General features: G+C 37.5%; 1 protein-coding gene across 2 annotated transcripts in view; it reads left to right on the top strand.

The window, feature by feature from the left end:
* Positions 1-22,109, top strand: part of ENPP3 (ectonucleotide pyrophosphatase/phosphodiesterase 3) — a 78,919-nt gene that overhangs the window by 47,065 nt on the left and 9,745 nt on the right. For both annotated transcript variants that reach the window (XM_007456538.1, XM_007456539.1), the window contains 7 exons: positions 1,986-2,113; positions 7,712-7,778; positions 9,768-9,855; positions 11,407-11,585; positions 13,307-13,358; positions 14,963-15,117; positions 21,454-21,589. In XM_007456538.1, coding sequence (XP_007456600.1) covers positions 1,986-2,113; positions 7,712-7,778; positions 9,768-9,855; positions 11,407-11,585; positions 13,307-13,358; positions 14,963-15,117; positions 21,454-21,589 — 805 coding nt within the window. The remainder of the gene's footprint in view (positions 1-1,985; positions 2,114-7,711; positions 7,779-9,767; positions 9,856-11,406; positions 11,586-13,306; positions 13,359-14,962; positions 15,118-21,453; positions 21,590-22,109) is intronic.

The raw sequence follows: 22,109 nt of genomic DNA, 5'->3' as shown, positions 1-22,109 counted from the left end.
AGAGTGGTTACTATAACCCGGGACCCACTGCAAGTTTGGAGTAGGAATGAACGCTTGAGCAGAAATTCTTTAGTGTTAGTCACTCCTTTTGTCTCTTACACCTAATATTCTGATCTTGAGTAAGCATGATGGATCATCTCACTCCCTACTGGTGAAGGTGGTGAAGGGTGTACCTGGAATGTGCCCATGCTGACTGGAAGGGTAGTGGAGAATTTCCAGCAAATGGACTCTCTAAGTCCACATATCATTTTCCCTTTTTTCCATCACCTCATGATCCATATAGCTGTAGTCCTATTGGTGAAATGAGGGCAAATGTCTAATAATCCTAGTGGCGCAAAGGGATTGGATACCGCAGGCTTTGGAAATCCATTACATGGCGTCACAGATAGGACCACGCCTGGAGCTGCAGAGCCCTGAGGAAATGGACTATCATTTTATGAAGTCGTCTGTTATTCCCAGGGAAAAGTTCCAAGTGGTAGTACAGTATTTCCAGGAATGCTGATTTGTGGGCCTATATTGAGCTTATATTGGACAAACATAGCCAGACATGAAGTGGCAAGTTCCACACATTCTGGCTGCGTGACAGACAGCAGCATCAACTTTGTTCTTAGATAAAAGGGCCAAAATTTTATCTCAACTCTAGTGTCTTCGTCTCAAATTCTCAGATGCAAAGAATAACCCCATACTTCTTCAGAGGTTGGCAGTGTACCACCAGTTTTCTCTGGATTTACTCGGGCTGTACACCCAGTCAGCAAAGTGTGCCTCATCAAATGATCGGTGGTCCTTAAGGGCACATTCTAGTCCCTTAGACCTTTGAGGAAGCTGTATCCTCAGCAGCTGCCACAATGTGCTTGCCTGGAAGTTACAAAAATGGCGGCTTAAGAAAGAAGTAATGATAAATGAAATGATAGAAGTAATGATAAATGAAAAAGTAGGAAAATAAAAAAACTGGAAAAGTAGGCAAGAAAAAAAAATATCTGGCAGAAATATCTGTGCAATAAATAAGTTTCTCTTCCCTTTTTCCTTCTATAACTCTCTTCACTCTCCTACTTTCTATATTTCTTTTAAATTTTTAAAATCAATTTTGTAGTGTCTCTTCTTTTTCTTATGCAAATTGAACATGAGATAATAGTGACACAGACTTGAAATATTTATGAGATTGTTGAGGCTTAAAGTAAATAAGAAACTGAGCAAGTAGAAAACAATTCATTTCCCTGTATCCTTACCTGTATTTTTTTTTTTTTTCTGTTGTTTCTCAAAAAAGTCGAGGGAGAAAAAGTTTCTTTGTAGTTCTATTTCTCATTTTCTCACTTTTTTTTACATGTATAGATACCAGTATGATTTGCACCTTTACCAAGTTTTTAAATACACCATCTAGTTAACAGCAGTTATTATTAAGAAATAAAATTTCATTCCAGTTTGTGAGGAGACCCATGACTTTTTCACAAGTGGGAAAACTGGACTAGATTTCAAAAACTATTGACTTGATTTGAAAATTAAGCAAATGTGGGTTATTTAAAGGGTAAATTGAGTCAATTGTGAAGGGATTTTTGGTGCAATTTAACTAATTTAAAAAATTTTTTACTCATATTTATTAATGTCTATATAAGACTTTTCATGTATAATTTAGACTCCGAATTTGTAATTGCCACTCTAAATACAAACTTATATTTATTCTCTGTCGAAAAAGGAGGGGAGATTTATGGTGGTTTAACGTATATACACAGGAATAAAACTTCAGACAGCAAACAATATAATTTACATCATATGTTAAATTAGAACTTAAATATTGTTGCAACAATTAAAAACTATATAACTAGAGAATGTGACTACAAATAATAAGTTTAATGTTCCTATTTTATTAGCCAGGCTTAAATCCTCTTACTTTTAAAAAGTGTTTAACAAATCATCTTAGGAGGTGAAATTGTTGAATTCGTTTGCATATCTTATAGGTGTCATGAAGAAATAATTTACCTCTTTTTCAGTGCCGAAAACCTGATCAGCATTTCACACCCTATTTGACTCCTGATTTGCCAAAACGCCTACACTATGCCAAAAATGTCAGAATTGACAAAGCTCATCTTTTGGTGGATCGACAGTGGCAGGCTGTGAGGTCTGTGTGCCTATTAACTTATCTCATAATACTTTATTTTTTTTTGCACTACGTGGGCCTCTCACTGCTGTGGCCTGTCCCGTTGCGGAGCACAGGCTCCGGACGTGCAGGCTCAGCATCCATGGCTCACGGGCCCAGCCGCTCCGCGGCATGTGGGATCCTCCCGGACCGGGGCACGAACCCGCGTCCCCTGCATCGGCAGGCGGACTCTTAACCACTGCGCACCAGGGAAGCCCTCTCATAATACTTTTAACAGCCATCTTTCATTATAAATTTCCTTGACCTTACCCTGTTATTATGATCACATGAATTTTCCTGAGTATGACAATTTCTTGACCTTTTATATGCTATCTAGCACTTCTGTATTTGAAATGACTGTTACGAGGTTGCCCGTCTTAGCTTACTAATCTTTACAATGTAGATGAGAATGAGGAAGAAGGCTGACTGTTGAGAGATTATCAGAACCAGCACATTCTTAACCACTGAGACCACTGTGGTCTCCTTTAGGTGGCAGACAGGATATAAAGATGGCATCAGTTGTCTCACAGGCTGGTGATGAGTAATGGATTAGATAGCTCTTCAAGATCTTTGTCATCTTTGTGGTTTTTCTGAAAGAGCATGCTTATGGCTGTAAGGCCAAGCTAACCAATTAGTTGTAACATTTCTTTTTTTCTAGCTATAATTGTGATTCATATTGATCATTGAGCATTTGCAAAATATAAGGCCATTTTGAGAAAATATAAAGCATTCTGAATCATTCTATCCCCAAATAACCAATTAATTAATTGACTCAACAAAATGTTATTGATGCTTGCTATGTGTGTACCAAACCCTGTTCTAGGCATTTGGGATACAGGAATTATTCCTGCCCTCCTTGTCAAATGGAGAAGCCTGATGATAAGCCAGTAAACAAATAAATACACACTATCCGGTAGTTTAACTCACATTCCCTATTTTTGTATTTTATTCCAGTATTTTTTCCATATGCATAAGTGGATATAAATAGAAGATATGTTTAGTAAAGGAAGAGGAAACAAAGGAAGAGAGGAAGTTGGGCTCTAACATAATAAATGTGTGCAGGATGAGGAAATGGAGATTTGGTAGAATCTATTCACCGAGATAGCAGGAAAGCCAAGCAGAGCACGCTAGGCCAGGGAGTGTGCAGTTTAACACGTGGCCACTAGATGACACTAGTCTTTCTTCTTGGAATTGGAGTTTCATAGCCCTTTGGCTTAGTAGGCTGTCCTGTGGGTCAGGACAGCATTCTCTAAAAGAAGATTAAATTACGTGAGATAAATTAAGCTTTACTAACGTTAAATATATAAGATTTTTAGTAGTGTGTGTATGTAATATATAAATGTGAGTGAGTTCTCCAAGTATTTACTGTTGAGGGTATGAGATCAAAGGAGTTAGGAGACCAGTGGTGCAAAATGAGAAGGTGCCCATCAGTTCAACAACATGGACTATGGGTTATAGAAGGAGAGCCCAGCCACCAGGATACCTCTGGGTTTCACACATTAATACTCAGTCTCAAATTGTGAGCTTTGTACATTTACTAGCTAGCAGTCAGATGTACGTAGAGCAGCAGCCCCAGAGTTCAAGTCCCGGCTCCACACCTAGTTTGTTGTGAGAACTTGCACAGATAAATATCTCAGGTCTTCATTTGTCTCATCTGTAACACAAGATGAACCTGGTTTTACTATTCTCTTGCTATTCATATACAACGTAAACTAACTTACATCAGAGGAAATGCTGACTATAGCCCCAATCAGAGCAACAGGAAGTCTCATCTGATTAAGTCCTGGGTGTATTTTGTCTCCAGCCCTTAACACATGAGTCTCAGGCTACCTGTTTTCTAAGTTAAAATATGTCATCTTTAGTTATAATGTTCAATATTTGATAACTAGATTCCCTTTTCAAATTATAGCAAATTTCATCATTTAGTGTAAAATCTATTTTCCTCCTTCTCCTGCTTATTTTGCCCTTTATAAAATGTGTTAGATTTTACTAATTTGGGGAAACCCAATTATTTGAAACTAGTTGAAGTAATGTTAAAGTTCCCTTTTAGATAACATGAATAATAGCTTTTTATGTTATGACTGGAAACTGACAAATCATCGGTTTGTCCAGGCACGTTTCTAAGAAATGGAGATAGACACAGTCCCCACCCGAGGGATCTTCACCCAGGGAGGGAGGATGACAACAGTTATAATCAGGTGTAACAACTGTTGCACTGGGATTAAGTACAAGGCACAAGGAAACAAAGAGTGATTTCACACCCCAGGTGCGGATGCCAGAGAATGTCAGAGAACGCTTCCTTGTAGGTGGGATTCCTGCTCTGGGTTTTGAAGGCTCAGGATGGGTTAGGCTAAATGCTGTCACATAAGTGGGTCTCCCTGTGCAGTTGTCTAGTCTGTGCATTGCACAGAGGCACTCAACCAAGGAGACGAGTGGGAGCGGGAATCTAACCCTTGTTCAGCTCACCAAGCCTGGACAGGCTGTGTCTGCAGAGAAGGACCCCTTTTCCTTACTGGAAGGCGCCCCTCTGCTTGTCACGCCTTGAGCACTGCCAGGCTGTGTCTTCTCAGATTTGCTTCTTTCTCTGAATGCTCTGCCCAGAGCAGTGGAGCACCTTTTTTTTTTTTAATATTTATTTTTGGTTGCATTGAGTCTTCGTTGCTGCGCGTGGACTTTCTCTAGTTGTGGCGAGTGGGGGCTACTCTTCATTGCGATGCGCAGGCTTCTCATTGCAGTGACTTCTTGTTGCGGAGCACGGGCTCTAGGCACACGGGCTTCAGTAGTTGTGGCACACAGGCGCAGTAGTTGTGGCTCACGGTCTCTAGAGCACAGGCTTAGTAGTTGTGGCACACAGGCTCAGTAGCTGTGGCTCACGGACTCTAGAGTTCAAGCTCAGTAGTTGTGGAGCACAGGTTTAGTTGCTCCGCGGCATGTGGGATCTTCCCGGACCAGGGTTCGAACCCGTGTCTTCTGCATTGGCAGGCGGATTCTTAACCACTGCGCTACGAGGGAAGTCCCTTTTTATTTTTTTAAGTCAGTAGCAGCTCTGGGGCAAGGAAAGGTAGAAACAGAGGGTCAGGTTTCCAGGCAGAGGGACTAGATTCCATGAGTTGCAAGTAGTTCCGTTTTGCTAGAGCACCTAGTGAATGAAGCTGCCTTCATTCAGGTCCTCCTGCATGAAGGACCTTATCTGTCAGGACTAAGGAGTGTGACTTTGTGAAAAGAGTAGGAGACCACTGGGAGATACAAGGTGGCTGGAGGTGAATATATTGGGATTTGAATTTCTGAGAGCTCACTCCAGCTGCCATGTGGAGGAGGATGGTCAAGCAAGTGGCAGGGAGGCCAGTTAGAAAGATGTGTTGTGACCCAGTCTTCAGCGAGATGACAGCCCCAAGGGAGGCTGTGGAGCTGTAGGGGATGGTAAAACTAGTCAGCACACTTTTGGGAAAGTATGGTGAACTTATGACTCAGATTTTCCAGGATAGTACCAGTTCATTATATTCTGTCTTCCATTTGTACTCATTAAAATATATGTTTCCATTACCAGCAGGGACATATAGGGTTAAATACAATTAGGGGTGTGTGTATGTGTACGAGTTATGTGGGAAGATTTTGGAGTTCATAGTCAGCATAACCAATTCAGGTCAGATCTAGCTTAGAATTGTGGCAGTAGAGGAAAGCGAGGGAAATGTGACAGGTACGACAGAGAAAGATAGGACTTGGCACCTAACTGGGTATCAGGAGAGAAGACTTGCTCATTGCCCATGTGTGTCATGTCCCAGCTGTGGCAGAGGAACGGGGCCTTAATTTTGACTTTATTAATTAGACATGGAGAAGATAAAAGAGATTTGTTCCAAAAGATTTTAGATAGTACTTGGAAGTTGAGCTAAATTATGAAAGATAAAATCAACACATCTTTTCCAAGTGCCAGCTTCCATTTTTTCCATATGTAATTTCCAGAGCCAAATTAATGGTTGAAAAGCTTGAAAGTGAGCAATTAGAAAAGCAGACTTCTAAAGTTTTCACTTGGAAAACAATAAAAAATAGAGGTTTCTCTAACAATATTTTTATCTTTTGCTTCCAAATACGGTTTTGTAATACTAAAGTTTTCTAGTGAAGATGGGTTAGGGCTTGGAAATATAAAAACAAACCAACAAAAACTAGATTTATCTGAAAACAGAAAGATAAAGGATCAATTTTAGAGAATTTTACCAATGGCTTAGTTCAAAAGACCTTTCCTTTCTTTCATTAATGAATACGCTAGCTCCCCACACAGAATTTAAAACTTAATCACCCTCAATCAAATAGCTCCAGTAATCTTGGGGAACCAAATATCTATGGAATAAGTATAAAAATATTTTTTAGAGCAAGTTTTACCTCACACCAACAATTTTATTGGCATTAACTAAGATGACATGAACTGGCACCTTAGAGTAACTGAACTTAAACCCCTATTAAAAGGACTACTCTTGCTTTCCCCATTCTAGGTGGTACTTAGTTTCTCCTTTCTTCCCTCTATTGGGTAGAGTTGAGTGTGGCCTTGTGATTTATTTTTATTTTTTTATTTAAGCTGAGTGAGAATCAGTTATGAATTTTTTTAAAGTTGATTTTTTAAGACACTAAAGTCCTGCTCTCAGTTAAGTTTACAATGTAAAAAACAAAAACTGTGCGTGCGTGCGTGCGTGTGTGTGTGTGTGTGTGTGTGTGTGTATGTGTGTGTATTTGCCCAGGGGATGGGACCTGGGGATCGGGGAAACAAATGAGAGATCTTTTTTAAGTCCAACATTTGGAAATATCAGTCATTTTCCCTTTAGGGGCCTAATTTGAACCTGTATAACATTATTGCTTTAAAAAAATCTAGGTTCCTTTATCACTATTTTGTTTTCAAGTATAAAAACTAACTACATATAAAATTGCTAATACTGCTCAATTCAAAGACTAAAATGTGAAAATGTAGGCAAAATGCAAATGAATTAACTTTGAAAAGTCTTTCAAGTAATAGAACAACAACCTATGGAAGAAAATCCCAAAAGTTAAAAATAAACTCTGACTTTACAGAATATACTGGCTTTTCCTTCCCAAGTATTATAATTAACTTGCCCTGAGTATTTTCTATTCATATTTTCATATTATTTCCCTAGACATCTCTGACCTAAAATAGGAATTGATATTTTTTCCCAGTTCCAAAGATTTATTTTTAAAGCACTGAAACGCTTAACATAATATATTAATCAAACTACTCTTAATCACACAGACATGGATGTGTAAATGTACAGGTAAGCCCGAAGACAAATTTTTTAAAAATCAGTTCTTTTGTATATCCTTCTCTTAATGTTTAAAAGTCAGATACTTTGAATTCTATTTATAGATGCTGGAATTCTCCTTCCTTCTCTCCTACTACTCTTTGTTCCTCTGTGGCTCTGAATTTGAGCACAAAAATAAATATATTTACGCTGTTGTTGACAGAAAATTTTACTTATATAAAAGGAGAGGCTACATCAAAATCCATTAAAGCTCAGTTTTCAATAAGGTCTCATATTAATAGATTCATCAGAGTGTAATAATATTATTTCTTTATAGGACTAAAGCATTTTCATTCTGTGGAGGAGGCAACCATGGTTATAACAATGAGTTTAAGAGCATGGAGGTAACTTACTGCTTTTTTTTTTAAACAAATATTTATTGAGCACCTACTTTGTGACGGACAATGTTCAGGACTCTTGAATACCTTTGTGAACAACACAGATAAAGACCCCTGCCCTCATGAAGTTTTCATTCTAACAGGTGGATATAGACAATTGACATAACAAAGCAATGTATGGTTGGTATGTTAGGAGATAAGTGCTATGGGAAATAAAGAAAAAGTAAAGCAGAGTAGGTGGAAATTGGGGGTGTTTTGGGGTGACATGGGGAGCAACTTTAACTGAGATGGAGATGGTAAGATTCATTGAGATGACGGCTGAGCAGAGACTTGAAGAAGGTTCAAGAATTAACCTTTCAAGTATTCAGGGGACAGGTGTCCAAGGCAGAAGAAACAGCCAGTGTCAAGGGCCTAAGATGGGAACGTGTCTGATATGTTGGAGGTGATATGGTCTGATATGTTGGAGGTGTTGGAGCCTTTTGTTAGGCTGTTAGGATTTTAGACCATGGCTGCCGGTGATTGGAGAGGAAAGAGGGAGAGTTAGTTTGATATGTTAAATTCAAGGTATTTATTAGGCGTGCAAGTAGAGATGTTGCATATAGGCAATTAGAGAGTCTACCTAAATGGATAAAAAAATTGAGTTTTGGGTATATAAATTATTTCGAAGGTATGTGACTAGATAACATTCTCAGGGATTGAGTGTAGGTGGAGAAGTAGAGCAAGTTCTGAGCCTTAAGCACTTTTCCTTGAAGAGATTGGGAGACAAAGAGTTACTAGCAAAGAGACCTGGGGGTAGAGCCAGTGAGGGAAGAAGAAAACCAGGAGAGTGTGCTGTCCTTGGAGCCCAGGGAGGAAACTATTTGAAGGAGCCCATGAGTAAAGTGTAGCCAATATTCCCCCCTCGGTAAAGCTTCATGATTTTGCAACCTGATTGTCTTATCTACTTCCATTTGTCACACACACACACACACACACACACACGCCCCTTTCCAAAGAAAGAAAAATGTGTTAGGCTCTATATGAATATATTGCCTCTTAACATTGTCATGATGAATTACATCTCTTTGTAAATACTTGACAAGTTTCTGGAGACAGCATCCTTCTCTATTTATTAGGGTACTATTTGATAATTGAGTTAATTACTGCAAGAAAAACTATGCCTCCAATTCTTTGCTGATTATCTTGGGAAAATATATATGTGTATATTTATATTCCTGTAGCCTGAAAAGAATTGCCTATCCGTGTTTGATACTGTTCTGCTAGATATTTAGAATCTAAAGCAAATTAGATTTGTTATAAATAATATAATTGTTACTTTTAATTATTTAAACATAAATAAAAATATTTAGGTCTCTTCATCCCAATAGTAAATGGGAGATGTCTTTGAGAAATCAGTGGGTAAGTATAAGTTGTGCAAAAATATTTAATGCTTAGAAATGTCAACATTTTTTTGTCATGTAGTAGTAACATATGTGAACAATGATAAGAAAGGAGTATAAAAAGAATATATGATGTTGTATGATGAATTTCTAATTTCTGTTGTCCAGATGTAGAATTGTGCGGGCTTCGGTTGTCCAGTGTTGCTTGTATTCTCCTAGTCTGTTGACATAGGAGGTGCTATTGGAAGCACGTGGATTTAGAAGTCAACACAGTATGGATTATATTTGATTGGACTTGGTACAATATCTCAGGTGGAAATGTCGCAAAAATCATTTTCGAATCTGGAAAGCAGCCAATATTTTACGATAACTATAAATGGAGCGTTTTAAAATTGTGAATCACTATATTGCACACCTGTAACATATAATATTGTACAGCAAATGTACTTCAATAATTAAAAAAAAATCATACTGTTAAAAAAAATCTGGAAAGGAATTCTTAAAGAGGCTTAAGATACAAATAGAAGAGCTGTTCGAAAAAGAAAATTGTGTCTCTTCCAACATCTGTTTTTGAGATTACATGGCATCTAGTAATACATGGACTATTACTGCCTAGGCTATCTTTCTGGCACATGGACCCAGTTTTAAACAGCAGACTGAAGTTGAGCCATTTGACAATATTGAAATCTATAACCTAATGTGCGGTAAGTATACCTATATAACTTTAACAATCATATACGAATTGAGTTTTAAAAATATGAATTTTGAAGCTGGTGATAAATTGAATCCGAGAAGTAGATGCTCTGTCCTAAGGAGACGGAAAGTAGAAAAGATGAGGTAGAATTATTTACACTTCAGAATTATTTAGCGGTCAATGTGAGTTCTTTTAATTTTGTTTTGTTTTAGTAATGATAAACATTAGATCCTGGGAGACCAACTTTTCTGTTAGTTACTACATGAAATTTTAATTTAATAGAACTTAGATAAATAAAATTACACTTCCAACTTTTCAGAGCAGGGGTAACACAGCAAAAAACAGAAGTATTTTCTTGTAATTACAGAGAGAAAGCTTCTGGAATAAAAGGATGGTAAAAAAGTCCTATTTGGATGGACACATTACACTCAACGTTAAAAAACAGTAAAGAATTAGAGTTTTGGGGAATCTAACCTACCTTCCTGCCTATGTGCTTACCTCAGACCACACATCATTTAGCTAGGCACGGCAATGAATTGAGTTGCAATTTCACCTTTAGCTATAGAAATTTGGGAACATAAGTACACTCACAGTTGTCATTCTTTTTTTTTTTTTTTTTTTTTTGCTGTACGCGGGCCTCTCACTGTTGTGGCCTCTCCCGTTGCGGAGCACAGGCTCTGGACGCGCAGGCTCAGCGGCCATGGGTCACGGGCCCAGCCGCTCCGCGGCATGTGGGATCTTCCCGGACCGGGGCACAAACCCGTATCCCCTGCATCGGCAGGCGGACTCTCAACCACTGCGCCACCAGGGAAGTCCACAGTTGTCACTCTTCATCTTGCCACTGGCCTGTGGTAATTGAATGTAACTTAGAGACCAAAGAGTATCCATTTAAAAATAATGTGTTGTAGCATTAACTTAAATTCTTTGTTCCCAAGGCTGAGTTTATGGTCAGGGCTACTGGCCCTTTCCAGGAAAGGTTTAAAAAGAACTAGTTAGGATTGCAGTTCTAGGAGAGATCTCTTTGGTAGTCCTCAGCAGGAGCCACTTATAAGGCTATGTTTGTGCAATACTTGTATGTTCTCTTTTTATAGGAAAAACTATAAAAAGTTCTCTAAATTTTAAGCAAAATTCACTAGTTTAATATTTTAAAAGTATCTGTACTTAGAGTATTTTCCTATAATTAAATAAATATACTACAAGTAAGATTGTAAATTATTTAAGTTCTTTAAACTTGTTTTTACTAAAAGTGTAGCTCTTTTATGCTAGAAAACCATGATATGCTTAAGGCACAAAGTGATCATTTAAGCAAAGATGCCTTTCTCCAGAGGAACAGAAACACAGTTCATAAACATTCCTGTGGCTCATTTACAGCAACTGTTCCTATTTTCTAGAAAGACTAGGTATGGAAATTGGGAGGGGAGGGGGAAGCTGCTAAACTGAATGGTGTATGCAGCAGAATTTATTAAAGGAAGTGAACACTAAGTGTTTGCTTTCTCCCATCTTCTGCATAGTTGTTGTTGCCTCCGAATTTAAAACTACTTTGAATTTACTTTTTAAACAGATCTTCTGCACATTCAACCAGCACCAAACAATGGTACCCATGGTAGTTTAAACTACCTTCTGAAGGTGCCTTTTTATGAACCATCTCACGCAGAGGAAGTGTCAAAGTTTTCTGTTTGTGGCTTTACTGTTCCATCGCCCACAGATACTCTAGGATGTTCATGCCCGGGGCTACAAAATGTAAGTAATAACTTCATGTATCCATAAGAATGTAAAGGGGCAAACTCATCTATAACCAGAGTAGCTAACAACCAGGTTTGTGTTCTAGCTCAGATATTTACTAAGAGAATATGTGGTTTCTCTGAACCTTATCTGGAAATGAGAGGTACATTGTAAGATTAAGTATGTGAGTGTGTTTTGTAAGCTGGAAAGCACTATTTGGCAATTGTTAATCCACGGTGAGCTAACTGTCTGTAATCGTTCAAAACAGTGGAATCCTGGGGCTCTCTTTGATTTCCCTCATAAACCATCTTTCTTACAGCTTAAGAATCAGATGGTCATACTCGGTTATTTCAGAGCAGAAATAGCTGGCGGAGGCAGGGACTGAGATATGGCATCTGACACACCCACTAGGGTAGGGGCTGCAGGGGCTGCTTCGCAGGAAGCCTAGCATTTAAAGTGAGAGTTATTCTTCTGGGTAGTAGTGAAGAACCCTTTGATGAGAGGACGCTTGGAGGCTGCCTGACAGACAGTCAGCATTGGGAAGGTCTTTTTAGTGGATCAGATGCCCAGCTGAGTTCAGCAGCAGGATTTCAGATCCCAGGAGACTCTCAACCAGGTGAGATTCCAGTGCTAAGAGGGGTCTCCCAAAGGCAAGCAATCAGAACAGGAGCTCAGAATGCAAGGACCAAGCCCCGCTGTGAGAATTAAAGCACATGGGGGGGGGGCTGGAATATCGGAATGGAATAGGAGCCCACTATCGGGACTCCATCAAGCTAAAACTAATGTCAAGGTGCATTTGATGCCAAGTCCCAAGGGTGGCTGTAAAGCTAAATAAATACCAGCTGCCTCAGGTAAGAATTGTTTCTTAGAGCCAGGGGACAGGGAAGGCTTTCCATTCTCTGATCCTCAAAATAACATCATATCACAGAAATAAATGCATAAGTAAATTACCAACCAAAAAAGATTTAAAGGGGCAAAAGTCTAAACTTCCCAGTAAAAATCAGATCCATCCTGAAGATCAGAGTAAATGTGTGGGTTTCCTACTGCTATAACCTCAATGGAACCACTATTTAAAGTAATAATAATAAATATTATAAAGTGGGTGTTTTCTTCCCCACTTTAGAGATAAAGAGGGCTCAGAAAAGTTAGGTAAATTGTCCAGTGTCACAGAAGCTCGATCTATGTGACTGCAAACCCCAAGTTCTTCTTTGTAAGGAAGGTCCCTTCCTGCTCAGTGTGGTCCCAGGATCAGCATCTGCATCACTTGCAAGCTCATTGGAGACGCAGAATCTCAGGCCCCCCTGAGCTTGGGCTCACACTGAATCAGAATGTACATTTTAGCAAGACTCTCAAGGGAGTTTCATGTGTGTGTGTGTGTGTGTGTGTGTGTGTGTGTGTGTGTGTGTGTGTATTTATATATATATAAATTAAAGCTTGAGAAACCCTGGGATGTTGTCATCCCAGCTTAGTAGTTGATTCCAGCTACGGTCAGAGTGATCTGCCCCATTATCAATTACATCTTTGCAGACTCCCACACAAAAAATGTATTCCTGGGAGTAGCAATGTCTCTATATTTCTGAGGTAGTGGCAGAACTGGAATTTAAACTCAAGTTAGTCTGGCTTTTTTGTTCCATAGTAAAACATTCATGTGACTACTGCAGAAATAATCTTGATCACCTTTTAAAACATGTGTTGTTACTATGATTCACTTTCTCCCCATCTCCCACGTTATCTTGCAGATTGCTGACCTTGAACGCGTGAATAAAATGCTAAATCTCACCCAAGATGAAAGTAGGTCAATAGAAAGCATGTTAAGTCTTCGATTTTTAGACCTAACAGAATACCGTATTGCCTTTTGGAGGTTTTCCAAAATAAGCTTACAGGTTCTTTTTAACATAAAGATTTTCTTGCCAATATACAAGAGGGAAAAATGCCCCAGATCTAATAACAACAGTAGCAGCATGGAATAGTTATGATGGTCCCAAGCACTCAACAATTCCTTGAAATGGTGTTGCGTTGTCTACAGTTCCCTATTCACTTTTTTAGATGTGAAGAGACAAACTGCCTGGGTTTAAGTCCTGTGTCTACTTCTTCCCCTCTGTGTAACCTGGGCCAAATTACTAAACCTCTCTGTGCCTCAGTCTCTTCTATAATAATGGTACTCACCTCACGTAGTTGAAAAGATTAAAAGAGTTAATCCTTGACATGTACACACTGCTATATTTAAAATAGTTAACCCATAACAACCTACTGTATAGCACAGGGAATGCTACTCAATATTCTGTAATAACCTAAATGGGAAAAGAATTTGAAAAAGAATAAATGCATGAATATATGTATAACTGAATCACTTTGCTGCACACCTGAAACTAACACAACATTGTTAATCAACTATATGCTCTGACATAAAATAAAAATTTTAAAAGAAGAGCTAACCCATAGAAAGAATGTAGAACAGTGTCTGCCCTGGAGCAATATTATTATTACCTGTTATCCCTTTTATTTTTTTACTTTAAAAAATTTTTAACTGAAGTATAATTGACGTATAACATTTTATTAATTTCAAGTGTACAATATAATGATTCAATATTTGTGTATATTGCAAAATAACCACCACAGTAAGTCTAGTTAACATCTGTCCCCATACATAGTTATAAAAACTTTTTTTTTCTTGTGATGAGGATTTTTAAGATTTACTCTCTTAGTGACTTTCAAATGTGCAATACTGTGTTATTAACTACAATCAACCTGTTATCTTTCAAGTATTCTTGTATTGAACTCTCTAGGCCTGTTTCATCATTGTAAAATGGAAATACCTACTTTTAGAGTTGTTATGAAGACTAAATGAGTTAACATATGTGTGTACTTAGAATGGTGCCTGGCGCACAGTAACAGTTCAGTAAATACATTGGCTGTTTTGACAATCTTCTTATAATCTACTGAGTGTTATTCCATGGCATGAATACCCTGCACATTTTTTAACCATCAGTAATTGGTGGAATTTAGACTAATGGCAGATAATTAAAAATGAATAAATACAGTAGGCATACTTCTAATAAAATTCCAATTTCTTTCCTAGGACAATTATTAAAGTAAGTCATCTTTGTTATAAAGTATGTGCTTTTGATTTTAAAGTTTTATCTCTTTGGATATGTCTTGTGAACTGTTAGCTGTTTAGCTAAATAATTTATCTAAGCCTTTGTTTTATAATTTATAGAATGGAATAATAACACCTACCTCATAGGGTTGTTGTAAGACTTAAAGGAGGTTAGATATGTAAAATAGTTATCAGAGTACCTGGAAAATAATAATCCATCAGAGATGGGTAGTTACTATACACAGAAACATTTGCTAATTTTCACAAACATTTTAATTTTATGTTATTTTTATTTTAGTAACAACAACAGAGAAACTAAATTTGCCATTTGGAAGGCCCAGGGTTATACAGAAGAACAAGGAACTCTGTCTTCTTTATCACAGGGAATATGTCAGTGGATTTGACAAAACTAGCAGGATGCCCCTTTGGAGTTCATATACGGTCCCTAAACCGGTAAGTTCCTGTGTCCATTGATTCACGCAGGCTGGAAAGAAATTGTAGTTCTTTACTATACTAAAAGTTGAATTTTGATTTGCAGTAGAGATCCCAAAGGGAGCTCAGTGGACCGGTGGCTTGTATTGATAAGACAATGTCCCAGGTTTTACTTACAAGTACTTGTAGGTGCTACATGGGTGCAAAAGAGGAATACATTGTGTTTTGCCTGGAGAAAGCAGAGTGTTTACAGGCCAATTGGTTAACTGGTATGGCAGGTAGAAAAAAAGATTTCAAAGAGAAGCAACAGGAAGTACAGAGGCACACATTTCATTTGGTATTTCCCAAGTATATGGTGGGTGCACCTAAAAGGTGATGGTAACTAAGTTATAAAGGGTTTTGTTATTTATTTGATTACTTTAAAATACTATACTATCTGCTGTGTACCATGGTAGGCACAGTAAACACAATGTGAATAAGAGGTAATCCTTCCCTAAAGGATCTAGTACTCTAAGAAGCCAGGCTAGACTTACATGTATAGGTGTCCTATGTTACAGGTCTCTGCAGATTGAGGTTGAGAATCCAATTGTTTAAATCCTCTTACCTCTTTCACTATCTGGCAAACTCCTTTTCAATTAATGTCACCGGGACAATTGGCTACCATAAGAAAAAGAAATATTAGATCCCTACTTAACACCACATACAAAATTAAATTGATGGTGAATTTATAGACCTAAATGTGAACAGCAAATCCATATTTTCCTTTGTGTATATCTTTATGACCTCAGGATAGAGAAGGATTTCTTAGGACACAGAACAAAAACAAAAATTACATAGAAGAAACTGATTAATTTACTAGATTAACATTAATGTGTTAATGTTATGTTAATGACCAAAAAAATGAAGTTATGGGTGGGACAATATATTTGCACTGCATATAAGAAACAAGTGATGAGTATACAGAATACTAATTAGGATCTGGAATGGCTAGTAAATTTCTACCAATAAACAAGAGAATGGCAAGCATCTTAGTTAATAAATGGGCAAAGGATATGAACCAAGCAATTGAAACTTTTTAGCAGTCAGGGAAATGTAAATTAAAGCAAAAATAAAAGTCTGCCAAAAATCAGCCCAAACACTCCTTCATGGCAGGAATGGTTTTATTTAATGTATTCCCTGGCACAATACCGCTGCCCAGTAAATGGTTATTGAGTGAATGCATTAGATAAATTAATCCCAACCATTATTTTTAAAGAACTAAAGATGAAGCAGTACTTCCAACCAGAAGGGTAGATAAATAATCAGGAAGCTGTTTTTGTAGAGAAAAATCTTAGTATTTTATATACAAAGATTCTGATGACAAACCCCTACCTATTACTGTTCTTGTTAAGGGTACAGATCTTCCATCTCTTTTTGTGGAAAGGAAATGATTGGTTGTATCCAGTTTATTTACTCTTCTTGTTCCAATTCAAGATTTCTGGAATAAGCATATTTTCCCACTACTAATTATGGCTTTATGTGTTCTGAAAGTCAACTCTCCCGCTGACAATGGTTTAATTGTGGTCAGTGGTAGGAGAGCACTAATGTTGTTTTCCAACGTGAGCAAATATTTTACAGTTACCTGAGTTCATATGTGTGGTTAATGGCAACATCACTTTCTTAAAATGCACAGTGTTCAGTTGTCTGTGATTTTCTTCAACATGCTATGAAGCATACTATGAAACAATAATATGCAGTTATTTATTCCTTAAAATAATTTCTATTTTGTTTTTGATTTTGAGAGGGGCAGTATATTCAAGGCCAGTTTTATTATTCAATTCTCTAATTTGAAAAGTCCAGGTACCATGGATTATGTGGAGTTAAGGGGAATGTTTATGTTTTTAATACTTTCCCCTGCTGTCTTGCATTCCTGAATTTATATGAGCTTTAACGGGAACCAAAGGCAGAGAGATTTCAAGTGGGCTCAGACTAAGAGTTTAGTACAATTCTTTTTTTGTTATTGTTTTAAAACTAGCTTCTTTGTTACCCAAAGTTCCTGTCCTTTCAGGATCCCACAGAACTACTTGTGTATTTCTCCTTCCATGTGAGAGGATGGAATTCTAGCAATTTTCTGCTTTCTAATTCAGAAATTACTCTGTTAGTATGTCGTGGTTCAAGAAAATTACATACAAGGATGTTTTGAGATTCACATAGAAATGTTGTAAATCAGCTCTGTGTTTGAAAAATCAGACTTTAAATAAGCACTGTTTGGAGCATGGACCCAGTTGGCTTGTGTCTTTAAGTTTTATGGAACTTTTGTTTTTCTGTGGTTTTGGTGGGTTTTCTAATTGTTATTGTTATTATCTCAGAAGAGTTTGGGGGAAGAAGCTGTGATTTGAAATCATGGTCCTACAGCAATTGCTTCAAAACCATTATGGCTGATCAGACTGTATAAGGGTTTTGCTTCTGGCCCTCCTCAGTAGGAAGATGAGAATTGTTTTTTTATGTTGCTAGGTGGAAAATTAAAAATAATAGCAAGAATTACGATTATTTAGCATATCTAATTCAGAAATTGAATATGAAGTCGAAGGGCTTTTTCAGAGAAGAAAATCTAGTGCACTTTGAAAAATCTCCCATGACTAAATTTTTACAAAGTCTTTTTTGTTTCTAAAGCTTGTTAGCACTGATATTGTAAATTATGACCCAGATGTGTTTTGTGAGTCTTTAAAAACTAGGGACATTATTGTGTATTGCAAAAGGCTTTTTTTTGTTTTTTGAACTATAAGAAATATTTTTCCCTATAGAAAAAAATCACAAGAAAGATAATTTAAACATCTGTATAATTATTATCCTCACCATAAGGCAAGATCACAATTATCTAATCTTCAGATAAATATGTTTTAGCTTTGACATTCAGTCTACAGATAAGGAGAGTCTATATAACTTCAATAAAAAGTTTTATCCCTTGTTTAAGTTCTATTTTGTCTCCATGCCAGACTAGAAATGAAAGTATCTCACTTTCCTGTCTGTGCTTATCATCTACTTCCCTTGAAGAATTTTGAGAGCTAGAGTTCAGATTTCATCTGAGTGTCTGAATTCTATTTATTGTTTTCCTGACTTTCTATCCCCTGGCTTAAAAAACTCTAAGGAACTCTGAACAGATGGAAGGATGAAACTATTTGTGTGTGTGTGTGTGTGTGTCTGTGTCTGTGTGTGTGTGTGTGTCTGTGTGTCTGTGTGTGTGTCTGTGTCTGTAGGGGAGTGGTGGGGTGGCAAGGTGGTAGTTCACTATGCCTTTTCTCAAGAGCCCAAGATTCAGAAATGATGTGACTATACCTCCCCTCCATCCTTCTAGAGAGCTGCCTACTGCATGACCTCACCTTTATAAAGGAGGCCATATCCTGTCTTTCCCAGTCTTGATGTATTTATATTTGGGGGTTCAAGTTTGATATATAAGAAACACATCTAAGATTTTCAGTTAGCAGAAAATGTGTAACTTTTTTTTAGTACTTTGTGACTAAAGCCATCCTGGTCCTTTTCTCCCAGCCCAAAGTCTATGCCACTTTGAGAAAATAGTAAACATTTTGCCCAACTGAACTGTTTGAGCACAACTTCCATAGCTGCAGGCTCATTAAAATTACAATAAACTTCCCTCCTTAAGATTTTTATAATTTTAACTATTGAATATAGGCATTTCACTTTCCTTATATTATGGAAAATGCATCAATGGCTGCATTCATATATTATATATTTCTTGAAGTAAAATGGTAAGGTGTGTGGTAGGAAACATCAACTCACAATATTCTGGGTGTCTATAGGGCTGACTGGGTCAGCTGTCAGTCTCCCTAGTTCTCCCACTTTGCATCGTCTCTGTGTGCCCCTTTACACCAAGTGAAGAAACGTGGTCATTCAGAATTGTTCACTATATGTTCTTGAAAGAATATAAACAAATTTTTTTAGCTTTCTAGTATCTGCACCAGAAGGAGAATGAAATAAATGGTGGGAGTGGATACACTGCATCTAATACTAATATCTTCATATTTCTTGGTCTACTCCTTGTTTTGGTGACTATATCACTGAGGAGCTTCCTAAGAAGGGAAGAAGAGAAGATACATATTTGAGACTTTGTGCATCTCAAAATGTTTTTATTCTATCTCTATGCTTAATTTAGGGCTTAGCTTTAGAATTTTAGAAACATTTTTTCTTCAAAATTAATAGGACATTAGACTTCTAATGTGTTTATATGTGCCTTTCTTCTTTCCATCTCTTGTCTTTAATTCACTTTTTTGAGAAATATCTGCAGTTTCATCTTCTAGAGTTTATTGAAAATTTTATTTCTGCTGTCATATTTTTAAATCCCAAGAGCTCTCTCTGTTCTCTCTTTCCTTTTTAAATGCTTTCTGCTCTTTCTCTATGGATGCCATACATACTGTCATCTCTCTGAGAAGTGAGTTTTCTTCTGCTGTCTGTATTGTCTCTTTTTCTTCTTGGTTCCTCTCCCCAACCCCAGTGCATATCTGGTGGTCCTTGGCTGTCAGCTCATATTTTAAGGGTGAGGCACTAAGCTACAGGGCTGAGCTTGCCAGCTGATAAGCTTCATTACAGGTTAATCAGGAGGAGAGCCAGACATTTTGTTGGGGACTCGCAATTGTATCTAGTTTTCTTTTCAGGCTGGTTTGCTTTTCAAAGAAAGGACACTTCTCATGTGAACCAACATACACGGGGGTGATGAGACTGGAAGGAATCTTACCATTCAGTACATAGATTTTCAAATTTAATTCCATTGCTTTCACCTGCTTTCCAGGGTGCCTTGTGTCCTTTAGTCTGGTTGTCTCTTTGGATCAACCTCCCCAGTGAGTAAAGCTTCTGTCTGGCCTCTTTTACAGACTTCCAACCTATCCTCTTCTTTCCAACTTTACATACATCCCCTGTCTTTAGGAGACTCCAAGTTCTATGCTTCTGGTGTTCTACAGAAGGAATCCGTTTCTTTGGGTTTTTCCCAACCAGAGGCTCTTTGTTATCAGTGTTTACTGGTTTACCAAGTCAAGGTTACAGTAGTAAACAAATATGCTTATCTGACTTCCAGTTTCTGAAAATTTCTTATCATCTCTTATGTGTCTTCATCATTGCTGTCCTTTTAATGGGATCTCAGAGGGGAGCAGAGATAAATGTTTGTGTACAATCAAGTTGAGAAATTTACTCCACTGCTGTATAGTGTTTTCCAACCGGAGTGTTGCAGCATGTTAGGGGTACATCCTCTGCTTGTGTTTCCCCTCATCTTCATCTCCTTCCTGTCCTATATCTCATCACGGGGCTCTCCTGCCTATGAATATAGCACACAGTGTATGCTGCCTTTTCCTTTGTGAATTGATCTTGTACATTTTATTTATTTACTTTTCCCCAGCTTTATTGAGATACAATTGACATATAACATTGCGTAAGTTTACAACGTGTACGGTGTGATGATTTGATATGTGCACATATTATAAAATAATTACCACGTATGTTTTAGACACCATAGCTAATTTTTGCTTTTAGCACAATATAGTGAATAGAGGAAGAACATTCTAATTTAATTTGATCTTTTTTATAAATTATAAAATAATTTTTTAAGAAATATATATGTTGTGGGCAGTAGAGGGCATATAAATCAAAATTTCTGAAAAAAATAAATGAATAGCAAAATGTTTACATACTCATAATTGTATGCTCATCAAAATATGATTATGTAATACTGTATTACCTTAAGTACTTAGGCAGCACATTTATAGATGCCTGCTAGTAAATAAATTATTGTATTAGTCTTTAAAGTTGCAAAGAAAATTATGAAAAATATATTCCTGTATTTCAAGATGAATAAAGCATAGCTACAAATTTATTAAAGTCCCCAAATAAGTAAATTTATACAACTACAGCTTCTTTGAGTTAATCTTAGGTTAATTAGAAGTTCTTGCTCAACTGAAGAATATTATCCTTAAGTCATATCTGTATTTTAAAAATAGTTTATATTTTATTTTCACTTTTTATTTGCAAACACAGTATAAATCACCACCTAAAGTTAGAGCCTGAAATAGATTTGGGTTTTTAGCAGTAGCTCCCATTATCCCTCTGCACTCAATTCAGGTTTTAACCTGCAAATATTCCTTTCCAAGGTGTATTTGATTTGCCCTTCCCATGTCCCTAACCAGAAGGGAACCACAGAAGAAAACATTGCTGAAGACATCCATTTCCATTGCTTGCGTAGACCTGATTCACTAACAAAATAAGAAAAGGTTAAATGAAAAACATTCTAGGGAAGTTACAAACCAAGTAAGGCGATGGGTGAGCCACAATGTGGGCGTCATTTTTTTTTTTTTTTTCTTTTCTCTCTTTCAACAGGGAGGCACATCGCCTCTTCCTCCCACTGTCCCAGACTGTCTGCGGGCTGATGTCAGGATTGCTCCTTCTGAGAGCCAAAATTGTTCCTTCTGTTTAGCAGACAAGAATATCACCCACGGCTTCCTCTATCCTCCTGGTTTGTATAACTCTTTTTTAGAGCAGCAGCTTAGAAAACCCTCATCAGCTGGATGTGGGCATGTGCCCTAAACATATGCTCCCCACCAAAACTACCTGCTTGGGCTAAACTAGCTGCCCAGGAGGCTTCCAGTGATTGTGGACTGGCCTGGAGCAATGCAACAGCTATAATAAAGACTAATAAATTTTGCACTGGGAACCACACATCAGCTCTAATCTGGCCCAGATGTTCAGAGAGTTCGGCAGGTTTAAGTTTAATTTTAGAACTGAAGATTCTTGGGAGAGGGACACAAGCGTCTAAAAAAACATTTTTTTTTTTTTTCTTGTGACTGGCCAAGCTAAGGCTTGCATTGAGAATGCCGCTGTGCCTGTGAAGACAAATCAGGCTGGAATTTGGGCCTCTTGCTCAGGCTGTATATCCAACAGCTTTATGTGGATTAAACAGCTGAATAAACTTGAAATATTTTTTTCAGTAAGCTTCTCTCTTGGGAACGTGCAAAAGCCAATGTGATTTTTCTAAA

The sequence above is a fragment of the Lipotes vexillifer genome, unplaced genomic scaffold (genome assembly GCF_000442215.2).
Source record: "Lipotes vexillifer unplaced genomic scaffold, Lipotes_vexillifer_v1.1 scaffold438, whole genome shotgun sequence".
Taxonomy (NCBI): domain Eukaryota; kingdom Metazoa; phylum Chordata; class Mammalia; order Artiodactyla; family Lipotidae; genus Lipotes; species Lipotes vexillifer.
The sequence above is the reverse complement of the archived record's forward strand: the minus strand, read 5'-3'. Positions and strand labels throughout refer to the sequence as shown.